Source organism: Cibotium barometz, chromosome 8, assembly GCF_041138505.1.
Source record: "Cibotium barometz isolate CiBa-2024 chromosome 8, ASM4113850v1, whole genome shotgun sequence".
In the NCBI taxonomy this organism is placed as follows: Eukaryota; Viridiplantae; Streptophyta; class Polypodiopsida; order Cyatheales; family Cibotiaceae; genus Cibotium; species Cibotium barometz.
Window position 1 is genome coordinate 33,650,880 of NC_141053.1, and position 25,452 is coordinate 33,676,331.

Genomic DNA, 25,452 nt, shown 5'->3' on the forward strand with positions numbered 1-25,452 from the left:
ATGTCAGAATTGAATGATCTTGGGTTCTATGGAAATCTCTAAGAGTGTACTACACAACCCTAATATCAAATTTTGCTTCAGCCAAAGGGTAAATATTCTTTATTTTGACTTTTGTGATTTTCATTTAAAATAAGGAAATGACCATGAATCCCCAACAAGTGATCCAAACGAAATGATCTAAAGCTTGATGGGAAGCTCTTGAGGAGTACTAACAACTCTATTAGAGGTTTGACAAAGTACTCTCTGTTTTGACTTTTTTTTTTAAGTCAAGTATGCCGATTGACAACCTAAATACTAATGGATCGGGGAGTTCAATGGCTCTTCTCGAAGATCTAAGTGAGTACTCTCGGAATATGTAAAACACTTGGGCAAGATACAAAATAGGCTAGACTGAATTAGGGTTTCTACTTGCAACGGTTGACCTTGTCGGTTGAGATAACAAACGGTACCGAAATTGGGAGCTTGACGGCTCTAGATATAGCCCTTATAGAGTACTAAAAGGCTATGCATACACTCATGAAACAGACCCAATCCCTTTTGACTGAATTATGATTTTGTGGTCCTATAGAACCTAGTCAAAACTGTGAAAAACCACAATTCATTGCATTCAAGGTATCCCTTTTCCACAGTACTTGTGCATGAGTTTTCCTTGATCAAGAAGGCATTAATCCACTGCTCAAAAGATTACAAAGGATGTGATAGATCCTTATGCATATACTGTTACTACGACATCGGCAAAGAAGAAGTATACTATTTATGGTCGTACAAATCATCTTACTAAGGATGTTTCTCCAAACATCCTTGTGAGTATTGTGAAAAGACAAATCATCCATCCTCAAAGTGCTACCAAAAAGATCAAAATCTAGCAAAGGCACATGTGGCAACCAACAAGAAGAAACAAATCTTTGTTCTAGTCTTAGTATAAAAGATGTAGATGCGGAGTATGCATTTTAGATTATGTCATGTATGTGGTTGAGTCAAGACTTATATTGTTCCAACTTGACGAGTTGTAGAGGAGAGTATACTACCCTATGTTGTTGTTAAGGGGAGACTCTTACTCATTATGTCAAGGAGGTTTGTTAGACTTGATTCATGTTTTGTAAGAAGTTGGTCTTAAGGGGGGGTTGTTGGATAAATGTAATCCCAACTCCTTAGTCCAAATTAATATGTGGTTGATAGGCTAGTGGTCAGTGGGGTTGGTGTGTAAAGCCTACAAATGGTTGGTGCATGTTATTCATGCAACTCATGTAACTAAAAATAGGGTAGAGGAGTCTCTAAATAAGGTACAAGTCGTGATCAAGTGATTATGTAAGTTTAGTTCATGTCTAATCATAATTAGTATCTTCTTGTGTTAATCTCATATCAATTTTCTGCATATACCAGTTTTTGTCCCTCATATTCATGATGTCTTGTACAATCTTTGATCCACCTTGAGTATGTTTTGATCAATCTTCATAGCTTAGTTATCATATCCAACACTGTACGCTAACACAATCTATCTCAATACAAGATTTTAATGCCGATGGTGAAGATTGCAAAGGTGAGCTCCAAGTGGTTCTTTGCCAAAATACAACTTCAATCACTTGCACATTCCTCAATGCATGTGCCCCTTCACATAAGCATATGACATGCCTTATGTTATTTGAATCAGGGTTAATGGCATTAATCTTCATTCCATAGTATTGATTCATGTCCATCATGTAAAATAGCTCCCATTAATCAAGAGAACACATCCAATAGCCAAGAACCAAGCTTATGCCCTCACCATGGTGTACAAGTAAGCTTGAATCCATTTGAATCATATCCAACACATACAACCTCATATGCATGTGATTATGGCATTCATGAGCATGATTGGAGCATGTAATCCCATCATATGCTATTCAAATGGGATGGGAATGGCCATGAATATCATGTTTTGCACACCAGATGGAAAAAAGAAGCAAAAACCCCTAAATTATTGCTCTAGGGTTTGGTCAATGGCCCATATGAGAGCTTATCAATGCATAATGGCATCATTAGAGTATTCAATGGCATAAAGGCAATGCCAACAGCTTGTAAAAAAGATCAATGGCATGAAATTAGGGCTTCTCGATAAAAACACCCAAATCTTGAGCCATGGAATCAAGAAAGAGCTAATTCTTGCAAGAATCAAGCCATTGATAGCATGTATGTGTAAAGGAAAGCTAGGAAACAACACTATCCAAGAAATTGATGAAAAGAATTTGCATAAACCCTAAAGAACAAGAACACGGCACAGTCCATTTCCCCTAACATGAGCCAATGTTATGCTAATCACAAGCACTTGAAGCATTTTGTCCCTTGTAACATAAGATAAAGACAATAGAAAACAAGCTTCATTACAAATAGCAGCTAGGGTTTGGAGAAAGCACCCACATGCAGGCGGAGCTCTTCGGGAGCAAGCCGTGGAAGAAGCAGCATGAGGTGGCGCCGTTTTCGCCCATAGAAGCTTCAAATGATCTCCAGGGACTCTTGAGGTGGCCGCGAGCAACTCCAAGGGTGGGGAGAAGGTCGACGTTGTTTCATGGTCTGTTAATGATGAAGCGCCGTCGTACGCCCGTTTTTTCTCCCATCAGCCACACCAAGGAGTATGGCTATTACTCCTTTGCTTCACAATGGTTAGAAAGCTTAACAAAGCTCTCACAAGCTGCGAAACCCTAGAAAACGCAAGCGGCAACAGCACTCTGCAGGCCATCTATGATGGAGAAATGTTTCCCCAATTTTTTGGCCCAAACTCTCCAAAATTTGATCCCCCTTGTACAGCTCTTTCAAATTGAGGCTTCCATCATCACAATTACCCCCAAATCAATCAATCTCTACACAAATTGCTGCAGTCTCCGCATTCACAATCAAGAATCACCAAGAAAATCAAGAACCCTCTTAATTTTCAGATTAATAGGAGATTAATAAGAAAATTAGGATAAAGATTTGGATCAAAAGCATAGCTTTGATACCAATGCAAGAAAGGGGCTACTCAGGGCATGGAATAGGCATGGGTGTAGATCACCAAGCAATAGCCGAGAAGGCCATGAAAGCTCCAAGAAAGTTGTATCATATGATAAATTGGTAAAGTGATACAATGACCATGAGCCCTATGTCTAATATAGCCCAAGACCCAAAAAGTAGACACGTGTGAATGTCCGTAGGTCCCATATGCCTAAGCCCATGTGCATGTGCATCAAATCTATTTCATTACAGCATTGTTCTTTCACGACTTGCAGTGAGCCTCATCATAACAACAAACCTCCAAATGCATTTGTGGATGGGGGAACCATGGTGGGCATAAGCCGGTACAACCTATCGCTTGGACTTTCTCACAATCAACAGGAACCCATTGTCACCTTGTCTTCAACCACACCACTCAGTTGACCCATTTTCGACTCGTCTTCAACAACGCCACTCATTTGTCCCCACACCACCTCTATCCCATTTGCTCGTCCTTCGAGCCACAGAGGCCGCCCACTTCCATTGCAACTATGGGCATAGTCATACGCAAGTTCGCTCCAATGTCATGATCTTGACTCCATAAGAAAATGGATGTCAAGTAAATGTCAGAGAAAGCAACAAAGAGAGTCAAAGAAAGTAGTTGAGTTGGAAAAGTCTTCGTGTTGGAGAAGTATACACACACGGCATACCTTCTATCCATTGTCATGCACGTCACCTACATATTTCACTACAGCAATCACAATTTTTTTTCACTTTCATCTCACAGCTTGCACATAAACATGTACCTGTGCAACTAACCTCATCACGCCAACCCTCCAGGTACCTCTTTGGACGTGCGGACCATGGTGGGTACAAGCCTAGCTCATGGTACGACCCATCGTTTAGTAAACCCCCCGACCTTTGCAGGTACCTCCAATGATCTCTCATGCATGTATCCTCTGCTTTGACTCCAATTCAACATTAACAAAACCTTGCTCTGGTTGACATTTTCATCTCACGAAGATGCTTAATCTCTAGGCATCATGCTATGAGATCTAGGCATAATACCTTGGCGTGCCAAGATGTCCCAGACCTCCATCTACCCATGCCACTCATTCCATGGGACCTTGACACTCATTTTGCCAATCACAGGGTGCAGACCCACTTCTACCAACTACCTCATGTTGAAGGGTCCACATGACTTCCACAATCAACGGAGACCTAGCATGAAGAACATCTACATCGCTTATCACTTTCCATGCCGCCTCAGCAAGATGCCTGCCATCAGGGTTTCTTAAAGCTTCCTATCACTTTTCCCTACATTTGGATATGGATCGATCTCAAACTATACCATTTAACCTCGGCCCACTTTTCGACAGTAGCTTTGCTCTACCAACTTGGGTGCACAAGGACACAATCACCATTAGGAAGGGATTTATGTCAATAACCATGCCATTGGTCAACATGGTTTCACTTGCTTGACCTATCGTAAACTGCTTTGCCATCTTACTCATGCGAATGAGCACTTAACTTTTGTAAAACGGCACTAGAACATAGAAAGCAACCTTACTATGTGCTTAATGTCAAATAGGGAAAGTCTATGAACTTAGTGTACGTATTAATTAAGACTAGTAATAGAGGTCGGACCATTTTTAAGTTTGGTTAGCCTAGCGTGAAAACTAATCATTTGTATATAAGTCATTTTTTTACAATAAAGACACTCATTCCCTTGCAATAGTTTTCTACAATGGAGAGGAAGCAACTCAAAAGATGCTATGGGGTAAGTTTAGGAGGCAACATGACATGTGCCACAAGAGGAGCTTCGTGGTGATGCTATCACGGATTGTGAGGCTTCAGTAGAGGTACCATTGCCCAAGATGCAAGTGTCAAAACCAAAATGAAAAATGAACCTTTCTAGTAGAGACACATCACCATAAATCTCATCATCAGCCATTTCTTAGACCTAGCAATGTCGACATGTAAATCTCTCTAAATCCCAAAGGAAGGAGAATGAGGTTAGCATATTAATTCTCAAACATCTTTTGAAGAGACTTCAAATTTGATACGGAGGTACATATGATGTAGAAAATCTAGCAACCGAGCCAAGGAGCATCGAGTCTAAGCACATGAACAAGGGTCTACGAATAAACCAGATTAGCAATAGAATAAAGGTGCACGTTTTGCCCCAATGCTCCAAGTTTAGCAAGAGTGAATGATATGTTCATCACATCTATGAGTGCCACATGGACATAGACCTCAACTTCAACCATCGCTTAGGCAAGATAAAGGGTAGAATATTGCCTAATTTAGGCATTTTGGACAGCCCAATAGTCACATATCGGTACCCAAGACATGCACCCACACAACATGTTTTATGAAGTTATGATGTGTTGAAAGAAGCCCAAATTGGTTTGCAAGCCAGAAACAACCCATCAAGAAGTAAACACAAGCAAGGTTCAAGACAAGCTATCTTCAACCAAACATCTTTTATATGCCGAGCATGTTAGCAAGCATGAACCGGATATAAGCCAAGAACTATTGTAATATGAAAATGTTTTGGCAGTAAACAATATATTAGAGTTTAACTCATGTTATGTGCGCTTGCTAGAACACCATGATAAACATTAATTTGCCTAGCATTAATAAGATAACGCTTCCACATGTAGGAAGTTGTTTAATTAGTGTTGTAGCTCCATAAATGGATGTAAAAGTTAGCCAATCGATAAGTTACTTAGTACTACATATGGTGGATGAACTCAAAGTTCTCTACTCAAGTGTTTATTAACTCTGTCTACAAACATTGTTGATGCATCATACATATATTGTTAATGCAAAACCACACAGTCATCACCTTCAAGACCAAAGATGATCGTCTTGAGCCCAAAAGGGTGCACATCCATGGGTAGCAAAGGAACTTACATAAGTGCAGCTCACGCAAAAGGGAGCAGAGTCCAAGCAGCTCACAAGGCAGGGAAGTGGGCAGCGTGAGGGAGGGCCGTCATGCAAGTGTTTTGTACCTCCAAGAAAGGTGATGTCCAGTATCTTATATAATGTACAAACCCTAAACAAACTTGCATTAGCTTCTTTTTTGTTTGTCTTGAGACCACCATTGGCCAATGTTGTACTTCCATCTTCCAGAACGAGAGAGAGAGAGAGATTTGTACAGATCATAGAATGCCATACAATATACAGCTCATTCAGGACATTAACTAGCTCTTTTATGCTACAAATTATCCTCAGGCTCTAGTGTACTACACAGCCAGAAAAATCTTAGTATTTTTCTTTTCCATTGTGTTTGAGGCGACAACAGATGCATCTATGATGATCAACACAGGCTACCTGGATTCATTGTTGCCCTTGCCTTCACCTTCGGCAATTGTGGGACTTTTCTGCTTATTTTCTCCACCATTACTGGCAGAAGAATTTTGAGCATTAAGTCTTGATCCGTGCTTTGCATACACAGCATCCAATGCTTTACGGACAGAAACTTTGGGACTTTTTGTAGCAGGGGTTTTGGAGGCCTGCTCTGCTCCTGACTTCTCTTCAGAACAATCCCGTTGAGTAACTTCGTTAATGCTTGCTGACGATGTAAACCCCATGTCATTGAGTCGAGCTTGTTTTATTGTTCTTCGAAAAGGCTCATGAAATGCATCATACAAACGTTTTACCTGCCCAAGAACATCAGTCCAACAGTGAAACTAACTGACTCACTAACTAGCAAATTCCCCCTCTCTCTGTCTCTTTTTGAACCATACTTAGCATAACGGTCTTCCTTTATGTATTTTGTCTCATAGGTAACGTTGGCCTTCTGTAGATGCTAATAGAATTTTCTTTCTTCTCTATGCGCGTGCGTGCACGCACGCACTCCCGCCGGGGAGGGAGAGGGAGAGAGAGAGAGATAGAAAGAAAGAAAGATTTTATTAATGTCTTCCAAAAGACCGAACTCGGCCTATGAGACAAATCGGTGTACCTGTATGGGGTATCCTCTGTCATCCCAACAAAATGAAAAAGTACTGAACTAAAAAGCTGAATCTCGGTGTGCAATAAGTACAATGAGTGGGGGAGGGGATGGAGCTCTACTACTAGGAATGGAAAATAAAAACAGAAAGAAAACATAAACATAGCTATCTCACTGGGGTGATACAAAACTGTCCATGGAAACTCATCATGGAATACTAAGAACATAAAAACATGGGAGCAACATTAGCTCCGAGTAGATGGTATACCACTCTCCAAAATGTCAAGCATGGGGCTGATGAGTATGGCCAAGAGGTCTCCCTCAGCTATGTCACGTGGAATGGCTAGCTCGATGGCGGTGGAGCATGTCCTGGATCTGGAGCTGATGAGGTGATCGTGGCCGACAGGGGGGTAATGGAGGGTCCACAAGATCCACTATGTCAGTGTCCTCCTCTTGGGTCCGGAAGAAACTGGTGATGGTTGGCTAGCGAGGGAGGGGGCGGGGTGGCTAGGGCCGAGGCTCTCTCAAGAAGGTGTCCCTGTGTCTCAATGCTCAAGCAAGAAGAGGCCCAGGCAACGCTGGTCCTGGAAGTCAATGATCCTGGAGAGTGGACCGAATCCCTCACGAAATAGACAGTGAAACCTCCCGCGGATCTCATAGTATACTGGGCAACAGCATATGTAATGCTCCTCCGTCTCAACCTCTGTGTGGCATAGTCAACAGATCCTCTCCTCTCTGGGTGTCTGTATGAGCTTCCCGGCTCTGAAGATGCGCTCAGCTCTACCATTCTCCACAATAAGGCGGTGGGATGAAACCCATATCTGGCCAATCGCAATCCGCATGGCATAGGACATGTGAACACTCAAGTAGCCCGGCTGCTGGATGAATCCATCCTCAGTGAGTGTGAGGAGTGATCTCTGTAGAAGTGCATCTTCTTGGAAAAAGATCAAATGGTCGACGAGACCAAAAGATGTTACAATGTGTCCATTAACCAACAAGCCAGTCTATGAAGTCATGAAACAACTAGTACATGTGCACTAAAATGTGTGCAACCCATACAACCTAGCTAATAAAAGAGTATCCTGAAGATCTCTGAAACCAAATACATGTGCTAAGAGTTGTTCAATCTAGGCCAAATGACATCACTGCATATCCTCCTCATCTAGGACCTCATATAAGCTGTCTATATCCTGCTTGTGGTGGAGCACTCCTATGTCTAGAGCATAGTTGCATGAAACGGAAATGGCAACGGTCATGGCTGGCCTCTAGAAACAGCAACCGCTCAAAACTAGGAAATGGAAATGGCCAGGAAATGGTGGATTTATGATACATAATATAAAAATAATGAGAAAATTAATAACTTCGAAAAAGTACACCATAATTTGCAATAAATAGTGAGCAAAATTTGTAGAAAATCACTAAGCGAGCAGTAAAGGAGACAAATCAATGGGTGATATTTTGATAGGAGATTAGGAAACGGTGTAAATGGGAACGGAAACAGTAGTTTTCAGGAAGTGTTTCTGGGCTAGGAAACGGCTGTTTCCTGTTACTATGCGCTAGAGGATCTCCCTAACCAGAAGCTTTCATGAAGATGGCCATCTCTCTCTAGTGGGCCTTGGGCTACTATCAGTGTGTGCTGTGTTGCGTGTCTGTCTGGTACAGTCGTCTTAAGTAAGTCCAAGGTCCAGCTGTGTCCTGCTAAAAGAAACTGGCAATGGCTGTTAAGTGTTAGATACCCAGGTACAAGAATCTACTACACAGGAGAGATCTAGAAACATCCGAGGGGAAAGAGTCCAGAATAATCATGGTCAGCACACCACCCCATCTGGAGAGTGCAATCTGGACCCAAGACATGTTGGTGCCTCACACGTGGCATCATCAAAGAGAGGGCAGTCCCTCTAGAAAGCCAAACAACCCCTGTCACATGCACGGAAGCTCTATGTCCCTTCTTTCAAACCTAAGCAACTAAATAGGAACCTTGATGCAAATCACCAACAAAGAGAGAGAGAGAGAGAAATAGAGAGAGAGAGAGAGAGAGCTGTATTTTCAGTATATTATATCGTACACAAAACTGTACAAGATCTGTGGCCTGTGGCCTACCCAAAAAGGGGACTAAATGACCTTTCGAAAAGTCTATATGACCTGACCCCTTGAGGGAGTGAGATGAATAAAACAATGCTTTGGCCTAGCCTTATATAGGCCCCAAACCAGCCCATCAAATGGTCAACCTACTATCGGCCAGCTTTTGGACAAATCCAAATATAAGTATTCTGAACGACATCATCTATATGCTCACACAATGCTGGCCAACCTCGTCCTTGCCTGCGTAGATATCCTCAGGCATATCCTTGGCCCTGCTAGTGAGTGCCCTAAAGCTACATTTATCTGCTGCCCAATCAGGGATTACCTTTTGGTTGTCCACGGCTGTGCACATGACATCCCCTCTTGCTAAACTTGATGATGGGATTCCAACCTTTGACCTTGGATGACTGTCATCATCCCTTCATCTCCTTGTGGACTTCCAAACTTGTCATAACTTGTCATCCTTCTTGGCAACCTTTTCACTGAAAACCTTGCCAAACTCTGATTCCACTCCAAATCTGATGTAGAGATGTGCATCTGTTGATTATGGCACCCTTGGTTCCACCTCTTGGATGATCATCATCCCTTGGAATTGCTCCCTGACAGCCTTCCTTTGTTGCCCCAAATGACAGCCGACTCTCATGAAACCTTTCCCTTGGGTTTTGCTTGACACTGACCAGCCTCCTGGCTGCATTACTCCTTGGACCTGTGCACCTTCATAAGGGACACCTTCAGCACTTAGCCTGATGCTCTGATACAAATGTCACATGCGCGGAAGCTCTGTGTCTTCTTTCAGCCCTAAGCAAGCAACTGAATAGGAACCTTGATGCAAATCACCAAGAAAGACCAAGAGAAGAGAGTGAGAGATAGCTGTATTTCAGTATATTATACAGTACACAAAATTGTACAAGATCTGTGGCCTTTGGCCTATCCAAAAAGGGGACTAAATGACCTTTCTAAGACTCTCTGTGACCTGACCCCTTGAGGGAATGAGATGAATAAAACGATGCTTTGGCTTAGCCTCACATAGGCCCCGAACCAGCCCATCAAATGGTCGACCTGCTATCAGCCAGCTTCTAGGACAAATCCAAATAATATTCTAGCCGACATTGTGAGGATTACTGTTATTACTTAGTATTTCATCCACTATCTGTGTATTTAAGACTGAAACTGAAAGTAGACTTGAACACAGATGTTTGATTGATTGAAACTGTGATACAACAGGCTCCTTATATAGGAGTTCAAGAGACACGAATGAAAAGACACATCCCATGACCAATAGTCATGACGCTAGGCGAAGAGACACATCCTTTGGACGAATAGCTGCAACCATTGGGTGAAGAGTTGCAACCCTAGAGCGAAGGGGTGTGACTAGTCGTCGAAGGAGTGTGGCTCTTGATGAAGAGGCATGTCTCTAGAGCGAATAGTCGTGACCATCCGAGTGTAGGGGTCCTCTGTAATCATGTCTCTTCAGTATCTGTAACCATGAGGAGACTATGTATAATGAAATAAGTCACAATCGTGACATTCCCTCCCATTTAAAATAAAACCCATGTGATTAAATGAGAGTCGGTCGTCTGCCAAAGAATTCTTGGAGGAGTTGAGGATATTGTTGCATTTCTTCATCTGTCTGCCAAGTAGAATCTGACTCATCCAAGTCCATCCACTTAACAAGAAATTCTGTAGTAATCTTCCGTCTTGTTTCTTTTTGACGAACGTCAAGAATCTTCTCAGGAACAAGAATAATGTGATCATCTTCAATCTCAGGAACATAAGAAGATAACTCCGGAATAGATGAATCTCCTTGTATATATTCCTTGAGCCAAGAGATGTGAAATGTCGGATGAATTTTTCCCCAAGATGGTGGAAGATCCAACTTATAACTGACAACTGAAATCTTCTTTATAACTTTAAATGGACCATAGAAACGCGATCGCAACTTCGGAAAGACTGACTTTACTGTCTTATATCGATGCGGTGCAACATAAAGCAAAACCAAGTCACCTTCCTGAAACTCAGTATGCCTTCTGTGCTTATTCGCATACTTTTGATACTTCTGCTGAACATGAACCAGTCTGTCTCGAACTTTTTTTTTTTTTCCGGGAGAGAGATCCTACTAATAGTTAACATTACAACTCGCTCAACGTCCCAGCAACGCTGGTGTCGTGAGCTACAAGATCATCTACGCGGCCCTCTGAAGAGGGCGACGGGCACACTCGACCACAGAGAGCGGAGGGGCTACACTGGAGTCCTCCTCGGAAAGGCGGCCAGAACACGATCGACGCTGAAAGGGAAGCTTATGGAGAGCGCGGATGAGAGGTGCCGCCGAGGGGTCCAAGCAGGGTTTGAACCCAAGACCTTTCAGTCCTAGGCAAACACTTTACCACTTGGACTATCACCTCTTTGGCCAGTCTGTCTCGAACTTGCACAAGAATATCTTGCATTTCTTGAATCAACTGATCTGCTAATGCCACATTGTGTTGAAGAACAAAGTTTGTAGGCACAAGCGGAGTGTGACCATATGCTGCTTGAAAAGGAGTCATTCCAGTGACTAAATGCGGAGAATTATTGTAAGCAAACTCCACAAGAGGCAAATATTCTTCCCAAGAAGCTAATCTTGTCTGAATATAATGTCTAAGCATTTCTTCCACAATTTGATTTACTCGTTCTGTCTGTCCGTCTGTCTGAGGATGATAAGCAGAACTGAATAAGAGATTCGTACCAAGAGATTTGAATAGGGAAGTCCAAAAATGTCCAGTAAACTTCGGATCTCTGTCAGATACAATAGATCTTGGCAATCCATGGATTCTGAAAATATGCTATACGAACAACGCTGCAAGATCTGGAGCAGAAACTGTCTTCTTGCAAGGAATAAAATGTGGCATGTGCCATTTTGGAAAACCGATCAACCACTCCTAAAATTTGAGCATTGCCTTTCTGCGAACGCGGCAAAGTAGTGATGAAATTCATGCTTATGCTTTCCCATCTTTCCTCAGGAACTGGCAAAGACTGAAGCAATCCTTGAGGAAGTTGTCGTGAAGCTTTCATAATTTGACAAGAGTGACAAGCTTTAACAAACTTACTAACATCCTGTTGCATCTGAGGCCAAAAGTATGTTGCTGATAACAGACGATATGTCTTGTTAATTCCAGGATGAGCTGCAAAGGGTACTTCATGATGCTCTTGAATAAGGAGTTTCCGCAAAGATGCATTGTGAGGTACACAAATGCGATCTAAGTAATAAAGTAAATCATCTGCAATTGTATATGCGGCAAACATATTCATTTCTGCAACAGTAGGATGAAGAGATTTGAGAGCTCGAAGAGATCTCCAAAGTCTCTATCTGTCAAATACTCATGCTTAAAACATGCGGGAATCTCCATCTGCACATTTGAGATAGCAAAGTTCCTAGCTCGAGGCATGCGGCTCAAAGCATCTGCTACCACATTCTGTAATCCAGGAACATAGAGTATCGCCATGTGAAAGTTCGCCAAAAATTCAACCCATCGTCCTTGACGAGGATTCATCACTGGCTGAGTAAAGATGTAAGTCAAAGACTGATGATCTGTCTTAACCACTGCATCTGCACCAAGAAGATAATGCTTCCACGTTCTATAAGCACGAACAATTACCAAAAATTCCTTGTCATAAACGGGATATCGCATTTGAATAGCCGAAAATTTATGACTATCAAAAACAATAACATGATCATTCTGCATAAGAACGCCTCCAGATGCTCTATCCGAAGCATCGGTCATGACGTCAAACGGCTCAGTTGGATCCGCAATAGCCAAAACAGGCGTAGTTGTCAACGCATGCTTAAGATCATTAAAGGACTTTTCAGCTTCAAGTGACCATTGCAATTTATCTAACTTTGTAAGGGCCGTCAAAGGAGCAGCAATATATGAGAACTTGTGAACCTTGGTGTGGTAAAAATTTGCTAATCCCAAGAAAGATCGCACGTCTGAAATTGTAAGTGGCAAAGGCCAATCAACAATGACCTTTATCTTCTTAGGATCAACTGCAATACCATGTCCAGAGATGATGTGTCCAAGATATTCCACATGATCTTTGAAAAACTGACTCTTCTTCTTGTTGATGTACAAGACATTCGTACGGAGTACCTCGAAGACAATCTGCAAATGCTGCTCGTGATCTGCTAAAGTCTTACTGAAGACCAAAATGTCATCCAGATAAACGATGACAAACTTATCCAAGTAAGGACCAAAGATGTCATTCATCAAAGTCATGAAAGTAGCTGGGGCATTGGTTAACCCAAAAGGAATGACCAAAAATTCATAATGTCCATACTTTGTTCTGAAAGCTGTCTTATACTCATCTCCAATTCGAATCCTGATTTGATGATAGCCTGACTTCAGATCAATCTTCGAAAATACCTTCGCACCAAGCAACTGATCAAAGAGCTCATCGATGCGAGGCAAGGGAAACTTATTCTTGATTGTCTGCTTATTAAGAGCACGATAATCAATGCAAAGTCGCATAGATCCATCCTTCTTCTTGACCAATAAAACTGGAGCACCAAAAGGACTTTTGCTTGGACGTATATGACCTTTATCCATCAATTCTGCCAATTGTCTCTGAATTTCTTGAGATTCTGAATAAGAAACTCGATAAGGAGCTCGAACTGGCGGTGGTTGTCCAGGGATTAGATCAATCGTATGATCTACAGAACGTCGAGGAGGCAATGTCGTTGGCAGCTCGTCAGGAAATAAATCCTTATAGGGTTGAAAGAAGGGCTGTTGTAAATAAGAAATATCTGATGGCGAGGATTCCGATTGGTCAACTGTATTATCTTCTGCTTCTCGCAACATAACTAAGGCAGAAGTGCTGTCGCGTTTACGCACTAAGTGTTTGACTTGCATAGCAGAAACCACAGTAATCGGCTTAGAATTAAACAGACCTCGTAATTCCATTTCGCGATGATTATGATAAAGTCGAATGGAATGATCTCGAAAGCTGATCAAAGGATCATACTCATATAACCAAGACTGTCCAAGGATCATGTCATAGTGTGACAAAGGCATAATAGAGAAGTTCAGCTGATCCTGATAGTCCTGAATCTGAAAATGCAACTGCTGAATCTGTTTACTGCAATGCAAGAAAGAACCATCTGCAAGTTCCACTTGGAAAACTTCCGCACTCTGCTGAGTAGGTAATCGCAACTTGCTCACGAGAGTAGTTCCCACAAAATTAGTTGAGCATCCACTATCAACAATTCATTGATAGCATGCTGGCCAATAAATCCCAATAAGCTCAAAACTTGATTGGAAAGGTTAACAGGCACTGACGTATGCTTGTGGGCATTCAACATTAAAGCACTGACAACTTTAGAAACTCGCACTGCATGAACCACCTGCTTGCCTTTTTCTGGCGCAGAAGGATAATGATGATGTCCATATTCACCTTCTGGGCAACATTCCATGTTGGAATTCTGGCGAGAATTACGCTTTGGGCACTCATACCACCTGTGTGGTCCATTGCAAATTGTGCAAAGACTTGGAGGGTTGGCTTGAGAGGTTGAAGGTGCCGATGTAGAGACTTGCTGACCTGCTGAGGTATCGCGGCGAAAATTGCGGCGATAGTTGGGTCGGCGACCTTGCCAGTTGCGTCCTCGATTCCGATTGTTGTTGTTGGAAGAGGATCCTGTTTGTGAGGCTGGTGCCTGACCTGAAAATCTAGGCCGAAAGGGCTGTTGCCGAGTAGATTGCTGACCAGAGGATTGGGAATATTGAGACTCAGGTTGAGATAAATTTCCTCTGCGATTGTGCTGAGAGAAACGAGCACTGTTTGAGGACCGATTGCCAAAGAAGGATGTCCTGGGTTGTCGTCGTAGATCTCCAAGGCGCTCTACGTAGGCAGTGGCAGCATCTATGGTGAGAGGGTTAAACTTCTGCACATCTTCCTGTAAGTTGGGTTCAAGCCCATCGATGAAGCTGTGTAGCTTGTCAGCGGGGCTGAGGCTCTCAATTTCCAGAGTTAAACGTTGGAACTCTGTGATATATGCGACTGAGGATCCTGTTTGCCTCAGGCAGCGGAGAGCAGACCGGGCATGGTAGTCCGCACTGGCAGGTTCAAAGGCCTTGCGGAGGGCGCGCCGGAATTTATCCCAAGTAGGAGTGTGCTTACCATCTGCAACACGTAGTTGCCACCATAGAAGTGCTGTATCCTTGAGTAGTGAACTGGCTAAAGCCACCTTCTTGCTTTCGACCAAATCGGTATTGGTCAAATATACCTCCATTTTGAATATCCATTGGTCAAGCACGCGCTTGTCGCGGCGACCATTATAAGGGGCAGGCAGTTTGACATCGAGTTTCTTTTTTTGTGCAGCATTAAATATTTTATAAAGAAGTTGGAGTTCTGCATTGTTTACCTTGGCAGTTGGATCTGGTTCATCTTCATTTTCTGCTACCGAAGTCTCTGAAGAAGATGGTTGTGGATCACTGGCTGGTGTGCACGTTGGATGGGGCCGCTGCAACTGGTCGAGTCGTCTGCTGCTGATGGTAGAGAGACTTGTCGAAAAAGTCTGCTGAAGTGTCTCCATCTGCTCGCGTAATAATGTAATGGCCTGCATTTGCTCGTCTTGTTGCTGGCCCTCCTCCTCTGAGATAGATAGCATGTTGGATCTGCTAGAGGGAGTAGCGCGGAGAAGCTGGTGAAATATGTGGTACTGCTGGAGGAGAGAGTGACAGTGAATCGTCTCCCAATTCTGCTAAGGAATTGGAGCCTAACTCCGAAGGCTCGAAGTCTTCCACCTCGTCGAGAGGAGGTGTCTCTGCAGGGGTTAAGGGAGTGTAATCTGGCACAATGAGCTCGCTGTATACTCGAACCAAGGACTGAAGCGAGATGATCTGGTTTACTGCATCCACACGGCACTCGTCCAGGAAATATGCAAGATGTGGGTACCGTCCCAAAATAAACTCGTAATGGGCAAGATGGTGTGCTGGACACGTCAAGTAAATATGCCAGATCACCCACGCCTGGAACTGAGTGGCGTGGCGGTGACTGACGTATAATAAAAAGTCCAAGGGACCTGGTACATGTACTGGAGCCGGAACAGGTTCGGGTTCGGGTAATGGGGCGGGCTCCGGTGTGGGTGTATCGGGTATAATAATTATTTCCGGGGCTGGGCGAGGATTTTCGGGCAATATGGCCTCCGGGACCTCGTCTATGTACGAGATGTAAGGCGCGGGCTAGTTGCTGTTGGGTTCCATTGGACGCCTGGTTGAGAAGGGGAGTGTGTGCCAGAGTGGAAAGAAGTCCCTGGCGTGGCAGCGTGGGAGAGGAGCGCACCTTCCCTGGAACGGTGTGCAAGGGGAGCGAATGGGCTGGCCGGCGAACTAAGTCATTGCGCTGGCCCCATAGTCACTTTTGGTTGTTTTTTTTTTTAACTTATCGAAAGGGCACATCCATTAATAAAAAGGGCCGCCCAAGTTAATTAATGGGCTGGCCGGCTGGAAAAGGTTTATTAAACCCACTAAGGGCTGCGCCGTTTATTAAACCCACGAAGGCTGAATTGTAGAACGTAGCGCTTATTGCTTTAGCGGCCAAGAGGTGCGCAGCCATGGGAAATAGCGGAGAGGTGCCATCGCTTGGGGAAGGAGCACCGCCAAGGGGAAGGGGTACCTGCCGGGCTGATTTGATGACCAGTCGTGTGAAGGGATGCGAACCCATACATGAAAGGGCACAACGCGATGAAGAGGCACACGAAGGGCTACCAGCAGGAAATCTCTGCACACTCACCGGGTACGCCACACACACATCTGTGCATCTGTCTTCTATATGTGAATTGAGAAAGAAGGTTTAGGTTACCTCATACTTGTAGATGTAGGTTCCATCTTTCTTCTGCTTCCATACAACGCCGGGTAGGGGAGTAGAGCGGAGAGGGTGAGAGGCTCACAAACCGTAGGCCTGGGAAAAAATTTTGCTCTGATACCACTGTGAGGATTACTGTTATTACTTAGTATTTCATCCACTATCTGTGTATTTAAGACTGAAACTGAAAGTAGACTTGAACACAGATGTTTGATTGATTGAAACTGTGATACAACAGGCTCCTTATATAGGAGTTCAAGAGACACGAATGAAAAGACACATCCCATGACCAATAGTCATGACTCTAGGCGAAGAGACACATCCTTTGGACGAATAGCTGCAACCATTGGGTGAAGAGTTGCAACCCTAGAGCGAAGGGGTGTGACTAGTCGTCGAAGGAGTGTGGCTCTTGATGAAGAGGCATGTCTCTAGAGCGAATAGTCGTGACCATCCGAGTGTAGGGGTCCTCTGTAATCATGTCTCTTCAGTATCTGTAACCATGAGGAGACTGTGTATAATGAAATAAGTCACAATCGTGAGACAGACATCACCTGTAGGCTTACACAATGCTGGCCGACCTGGTCCTTGCCTTTGTGGATGTCCTCTGGGCATATCCTGGGCCCTGCTAGTGCCCTAAACCTATGTTTATCTGCTGCCCAATCAGGGATTAGCTTTTGGTTATCCATGTCCACGGCTGTGCATGTGACAACCCGCCCTCAAAGACCCCTTCGGAGATCTAATACATCCTCTCAGCAGCTTCAGATCCGGACATACTCCAGTGCCATAGAGTGGCACAGTTACAGGAGGTGGACATTAACAAATACCACCAAATTGAATCATCCAAGTAACGTGCTAGTGCCAGCAGCATGACCTAGCAATGCACAGCAATGAGGACAAAGGGGCAACGTAAAATCACACACATAGGGAGCATTGGGCACGAGGAGGGGAACAGGAGGCAGGCATTGGGGCAGCCAAGAGAGAAAGAAAGAAAGAAAGAAAGTCATATTAACGTCCGTGGAATGCCTTGAAGGCATATGGGACCAAAAGAGAGAGAGAGAGAGAGAGAGAGAGAGAGAGAGAGAGAGAGAGACCAACGTCTACCAAAAGACCAAAGCATCTATAAAACCATGAGCAATACAACAGAGATGATCTCCACTCTAAAAGAGCAACACAGAGACTGATATCATCAGGCTTAAGTCTATGAGAACATGTTATCAACATCCAGAGTCAGTTTAATCATTTCCCAAAAATTTCCTATTGAAGGCAACTGAAGCCTTGCAGCAAGCTCCATTACGAGCTCCTTTTCAATAACTCTTCAAGGCACAAAAATTGAGGGCATCTAGGGCCTTGAATGGTAGGCTCCTATCTAGGGGACAGAATGTTTATATGTAGCACTTAAGCACACAGAGAAGAGAAATATAGCAGCAAGAAAAAGAAGGCTAAATTTTTATTTTATTTGTAAGCACACCTTCCTTTCTCCGATGCCTGGGCAGCGTGCTAACTCCTCCATAGATGCTCCCATGGTGGCAGCTAGAGTCTAGATGAAAAGCCCCCACACAAAGCGATTGTAAGAGAGCACAAAGAAAGTGAATCAACAGTAAGACAAAAAAATATTAACAAATCTGTTACCCCAAATGTGGACCCTAGCGTGACGACATTGGTCTTATTCACATGCCGAATCGTCATCAAAGCACTCGTCAACTACATGAGAAGCACATACAGATTAATTGGTTTTAACAAAAAAATAAGTAAGTGTGACTCAGGATACTTTTCACCTGAGATAATCCAGAAAGAGGTTCATTACCCTTGACAAGTAGTCATGATCTGTACGTTCCTGAATGTTGTCAGCTGGCTTATTCTCATATATTTTGATAGTTTCTAGATAGCGGGCACACTCCTCCAGACTGTATTTACTTACAAGTAGCAAACCCTAATTAGGAGATTGGAATCTTTAAAAAAAGACCTTAATGCAGCATCTTCAACAGAGACTCGTATGCTTCTAAGGTCTCATTCTGAGCTGATCAAGTGAAATGCTTTGGCTGACACTGTACGCACCTCCATGCACAAAGTAAACTACAATCATGTAGCAAAGCTGTTTTCGTCACCTCATGTAAGGGTTTGACCACGTCTTCCTGCACTAAATATGTTACAATTAGAAAAATTAAGCCAGCTGTTCATCATCACTTTGTAGCACCGATGTGGTTAGCGAAAGCCAAGATCAAAAACCTACACAAAACACAAAAACATAATTTTTCTAGAGGGTTCATGCAAGGAGCCTTGCATATGACTAGCCACACATGACAATTTGCTTATGTATCACTGAAAAAATTCGACAAGTTTAAGTGCACGACTGAAACAATCCCTTCATCCAGAGCTCTGCCTAAGTCCATAGAAAGGCCTTTCCTTATACATTTTCAGCATATCAGACCCTCAAACACCATTTACCACAAACATAAACGTAACAGACCGATTGAAGGGGCTGATAGGAAGGCACCACCCAACCATAGTTCTGGGTTAAAGTACCCTCGAACCTACCACTAGACCAACACCGACTGTAATGTGGCCGATTAGTCTTGCAGTTAAATAACTATTGAAGAGAACAACGCCAGACAACAATGAACCAAATTCACACAACACAAAATGAGTTGTCACGTGCACCCTGCACTGGGGTACACAGTGACACACTAGCATGATCATCAGTGAAAACATTTGTACAGAATAATACCTTTTTATAGGAATATTTATCGTACATTGTGACCCCATTGTGCGCCCTCAATCCAGGGACAGTCAGGCACGAGCTATGTAGGTTAATCTCCGAGCCATAGAGGTCAGTCCTCTTAACCCACTTAGAGAATTCATCTGATAAAGCATGTAGCAGTCAGACATAGCATGTAGTGTCATTAGCCAATTGTAGAACTTTATAGGTGTGCATTTGGCCCAGCCAAAGGCCCAGCCCATAGTGTCATCAGCCTGTCCAAGGGCTGTTCACAGCCCTAGACAGCAGACATAGCCAACCGACAGGCATCTAGGGCCAATATGCTCCAGTCGGCCAGCATTTGCAGCACGCCGACAGCCTAACCTTGCATAATGTGACATGCAGGGGATTGATCGTAGTAAAACAACCTTAGGCTAAACTAAACTATACTTAAGAGATAGACAATGGTGTCAATGCAATGCAATGCAGCTATATTAAATGGATGAGTTACAATGAAGATTTGTAAATAGATCTATGTTGTCCCTAGGTAAGTATCTATCACGGGAAGAGAGAGATAAGCTGAATGCTAATGATGAATGATTGTTCCCGTCTCCAATGCTAAGGTCCACCCTTGGAATGTTGGCTTTCCTCTATGTAGGAGGTAGGAGACAATGACTGAATGCTGAACATACTGAACTGTTGATGATGATGCTGAACTGTAGATCAGTTGACTCCCTTTGCTCCCTAGGAGGGAAAACGCCAAGAAGAATGCAAGATGCTCAGATGCACCAGGATTGAAATGATGCGCTTCTATATATATCGGAATCTGGATGCTGGTCGGGTATTGTACAGCAGTCGGCCAGATGTCAGGGACTCCACAACTACATTAAATGCCTAAAATATTGTTGTCGGTTGCTGAATGCTGTTGTCGGCTGCTATAAATGCTCTACTACTGCAGTCGGCTGCTAACCAGGTCCTAGCGGCTAGCTCCAGAGTCCACAAACTGAAGTGATAAATGCTCTAAATGCTATGTGTTATGTGCTGTAAATGCCTAGATAAATGGATTAATGCTTGTGGATGACGTGTCACTTGTACAACCCATAGGGTGTGCACATGACATTCCCCTCTGCTAAACTGTTGCTCGGTGATACACCTGGTAACCTTTCGACTCCTCTGGATCCTCCTCCACTGAAACCACTGCCCCCTTTTCACTTCTACTGCCGGAACTGAGGTCAACTGCAAGAGTTGAAGCCTTTGAGCCAAAGACTTCTTCACTACGGAAACTAAATGGCAAATGCTGCTAAAACTGCTTGGAAATACCTGAGTCACCCCTGACATGTCAGTGGAATCCTTTCACACAATCTCCGTCGTTCCTAAACCTCTGAACCTCCTGAGGCGATGCTCCACCTCCTGAGGCGATGTTGGAGCAAACTTACGCCTTCTTATGTTGGAGCAAACTTACGCCTTCTTATGTGGAAGAGAACCCCCTACTGCCAGCTGAAGCCCAAAACTCCATTTACTCCTTTGATGATGGATGCCATTCTTCCCCAGAAAACTCATGGGCAAAACTTGTATGCCTTGCAGATGCGAGATGCTAGAGTGACTGCTAGGATGACTACTATGCTGATGCAAGCCTTGTGCAACCCTATATGTTGTGCAAGAATGCAGATGGATGGGTTATTGATGCATGCCTAAGGGAAAACCCTAAGGATGGCCTGCAAGATCTTGAGAACTGGATTTAATTGAGCAGAAGCGACTAACATGCTGACTTAGTGAATGATTGATGGAATGAACATGAACTAAGGCTACTTACCCTGTAAAGCTCTGATACCAATGTGACGTGCGGGGGATTGATCGTAGTAAAACAACCTTAGGCTAAACTAAACTATACTTAATTAGACTTAAGAGATAGACAATGGTGTCAATGCCATGCAATGCAACTACATTAAATGGATGAGTTACAATGAAGATGTGTAAATAGATCTATGATGTCCCTAGATAAGTATCTATCTTGGGAAGAGAGAGAAGCTGAATGCTGATGATGAATGACTACATGCAACATATATATTGGAATCTGGATGCTGGTCGGGTACTGTACAGCAGTCGGCCATATATCAGGGACTCCACGACTACATTAAATGCCTAAAATACTGCTGTCGGCTGCCATAAATGCTCTACTACTACTGAGGACAAATTCCTGGTGGCTAGCTCCACAGTCCACAAACTGAAGTGATAAATGCTCTAAATGCTATGTACCTACTGTTGGTGCTGTAGAAGCCCCAAACACATGCTCATGCTGTGTTATATGCTGTAAATGCCTGGATAAATGGATTAGTGCTTAGGGATGCCATGTCACTTGTACAACCCATAGGGTGTGCACGTGACATTGCATGTGCAGCCGTTGGCCAGCTTAAAGACTCAGCAGCAGCCAGTAAAATCACTAGAAACCATGCACAGATCAGCACTCTGAGCATTAAATGCTATTTTCAGCATTATTCGTCCAACAACGAACTGGCCGACGGCATCTAGATTCTACTAGCCGACCTCTTCCTTGAGGACATATATAAACAAGCGCTTCATTCCTCTTTCATCATTCAGTAATTCAGCAAAGTTCATCAGCAGTTTGCGCAGCAGATATCTATCCTACCAATCATTGACGACCCTCTTCAGCATTCAGCCAGCATATGTGCAGTCCTACAACTATTTGGACTTGCATAAGTGGCCCGAAGAGTCTTCTACAGTGCTCAGCCGACGTACGGTCTTCCTCGTCCTTGCATTGGGCAGTCATATTGCTTGTTCTCAAGCAGCTCACAGCATTTTCCAAAGAATAATATAAGCAAATACTCCTGCTTGCAAGGGGGGGCCCTTCAGTGGGTATATGGGACCCAATACGGTGTCGTCTACTTCACTCTTATTCTCTTCTCTCTCTTTCTACTCTATGAATTTGGATGCTAAAGATTCTCACCACATAAAGGTATAAAGAAGGCCCTGTTGTGTGTTCTCACGATCAACCTCAGTGCATGTAACATTGGTATCAGAACATCAGGTTGCCGACCTGACTCGGCTACCTAAAGAAGTGAGAGCATCTCGTGGATGGTAATACTACGGTCCTGTAAAAACACCCAGGCCTCCACCACGTCCGGAGAGAAATCACATCAAGAGGAAAGCCAACAAGAAGTTATGGAGGCACAAAGCTTCCAAAGTAACACACCAAGAGAAAGTACGCTTCTGCTGTCACCATTTGGCCACCCAATTGGTCCACCCGTGCTTTCTTATCATGTATGTACATTGGACTGGTGTCCATGGCAGTGGGGATTGATGCCACTCATGTGATACTGTGGACTTGGCTTTCTGTTCGGACTTGTGCCTCCGTGTACATGCCCGGAAATGCTTGGTGGATTGGTGTTCCATTGGGTCTGGTACCTCGTGTACTTGCCTAGAGCACATCTATTTTAGTATAGTCTCATGAACGGGGATTGTCCATACCAATGCTGCATTGTATAGCATCTTTATGTGCTTGCTTGCAACTGAAATTGCATGCTGTTTTCATGCTTGCTTGACCAATGTGTAGTTCCGGGTAAGGGAACGCCCGCCCGCGAACCGTGCGTGTGAAACTGTCTGCTGACATGGTTATGTGGCATGTGACAGATGGTAAGTATTGGTCATAAACCTAGCCTTAGGAGTTAGCACTAATTTATAAGTGAGTGTGTACACACTTCATTAAGTTTTGGGCGGCCAAAACTCACTTATAAATTATGACCAGCCTGGTGTTCAGGCACACTGATGTCCCGAGGTGGACATAACCCAATGTCCACCGCCCAGACCTTATCCCCTTTGTACAAAGGAAGTAACCAGCCATGTGTCCACTCTAGCTTGCTCCACAAAGCACCTGCCTGCCACCTACACTGGACAACTCACCACCTCACTCCTCCTCCTCTCTCTAGAGATTGGCGCCTCCTTCATGAAGGCTGTTGGGCTACATTTTCTGCACTTTCTCCTTCCCAACTCCATTTCCAAGCTTGCTAAGGTGTTTCTCAAGCTTCCAAGAGTGTTTCCGGATGCTAATCACTCTCCTACACACTCCCAATGACTGAAATTCAGCAAAATAGCTCTCTTTATTGTTGTAATTTCTGGTCTTTTTGCTGAAAACCCTAATTTCAGCCCTCCTTTCTCAAGTTGAACCATAGGGAAAGCTTTCCCAAGGTTCCCTTCATCCTACTTTTGTCGCGAAGAAATGCGACAAATCGAAGATCTCTTCACTCCAAGGACTTCCATCGCGAAGACTTCCGCTGTCATCGACTCTACTTGCAATTGGTAAGCTTTAATGCTTAAATATGGAAGCAAGTAGCAGGAGGGAGGAACCGGATTACAAGATCACATACCCTGTGTAGTGTTCTCTTGTCCTACGTGCTCTCTTGCAGATTGTTGCTACCATATGTTGGTGGAACAATAGAGAGCAGATGGTAGGGAACATGGACACTTGAGAGGGTAGTGTGGATTGCAAGTCTACATCGACAACCACTTGTTTGCAATACTGTATTCATATGCATTGGTATGGAAATCTGGTCAGAAATGCCCATGACACTATGTACTTGATTCTCCCAAGATCAATATACTTTATTTGAGGGAGGGGTCGGCCGTTCCGGCTCATTGTCTGTCTCTTGTCAATTCAGCAATTTACTTCTTGTATTTGAGCAAGTGTCCATCAAATCTTAGTGTATTTAAGTGTATTGATTAGCATTGTGTTCAACCAAGTTACATCCGCCAAGCACAGAAGAGCTCTTGATCAAAATTATGGAGCAAATAAATTCTCTGAAGATGCGGCTTGCCGCAAATAAAGAGAAGCCCAAAGAAGACCTCTCAGATCGGACACATATGTTCTTTGGTATGGAGAAACAAAGAAAAAAAAATGATGAAAGACGTGAAAAAGCAAGAAGAAAAGCAGCAAAAGAAAAAAATAGAGAAGAACAGAGTCGTGTGAAGGAACAAAGGGATAAGGAAGCCACACGCAAATATGAGGAAGACCAACGCCGTCAAGAAGCCGCCGACCGATAGTTTCAGCAAAGACTCAACTAGAAGGCTATGCAAATCCAGCATCAGCAGACGATGGCACAAATTCTGGCATCCCTCTCCAAGATCCTCATCCTCCACCGCCCCTAAGACAAAGTCCATGTGGCAGCACCCAAACTCACTAGGGAAGTTGTTACTTGGTGGCAGCATTGGTCACAACTTCACACAGACCCCATCACACGCCAATTCCAATTTGATTGGACTACCTTCCTGGCTAGCCTCAAAGCCCGTTTTCTTCCACCATAGTACATGACCAATCTTGAGAACGAGTTTTACAAACTCACTCACGATGGTTCCCCTGTTTTGACCTATTCCAACAAGGTCATTAAAATGGCCCAACAGTTGGGCATGTCGGAAGAAGATAAGCTCACGCAATTCATTCCAGGTTTAGACACTAACATTAGGTACCCAGTTAGGTATTTTGAGCCTCAGACTTATGCACAAGCACTGACCCTCGCTTAAAATCAAGAACTGATGCTAAACGGAAGTAAGCCCAAGCAGGTACAATCTACTCCTAAGCCCCAACAGTAGTCATCTACCCAAGGTAAGGGGGCTCAGAATAGCAAAGATGAAAAGGACCAAAAGAAAAACTCTCAGGGTCAATCGGGCAATAAGAAGGAATCAAGATTCTAAGCCCAAGAAGACTCCTTAGGAAAAAGCTAAGGAGGGTATCACTCGAGGTTATCTCCAGCCGGATGACATGGTACAGGACAGAGAGCCATTGTTTCTTGTGTCACACTGTGGGACATGGGAAGAAAGATTGTACTAAGTTTCACGTTGAGGCATCCACTTCCACAATAGCAACCGTAGCATCCCCATCCACACCTCTGCCATGAGCCTCTAATGCCATTCAGCTTTTGCCTGCTTT

At 43.7% G+C, this 25,452-nt stretch overlaps 1 protein-coding gene across 1 annotated transcript in view; it reads right to left on the reverse strand.

The window, feature by feature from the left end:
• Nucleotides 1–5,693: 5,693 nt before the first annotated feature.
• Nucleotides 5,694–25,452, reverse strand: part of ERCC1 (nucleotide repair protein) — a 29,529-nt gene continuing 9,770 nt past the window's right edge. Inside the window, exons 6-10 of the mRNA XM_086801608.1 lie at nucleotides 18,875–18,951; nucleotides 18,624–18,723; nucleotides 18,449–18,520; nucleotides 18,288–18,356; nucleotides 5,694–6,614 (exon numbers count right to left, since the gene is read on the reverse strand). Of these exons, the coding sequence (XP_086657734.1) occupies nucleotides 6,282–6,614; nucleotides 18,288–18,356; nucleotides 18,449–18,520; nucleotides 18,624–18,723; nucleotides 18,875–18,951 (651 nt within the window). The 3' untranslated portion in view covers nucleotides 5,694–6,281. The remainder of the gene's footprint in view (nucleotides 6,615–18,287; nucleotides 18,357–18,448; nucleotides 18,521–18,623; nucleotides 18,724–18,874; nucleotides 18,952–25,452) is intronic.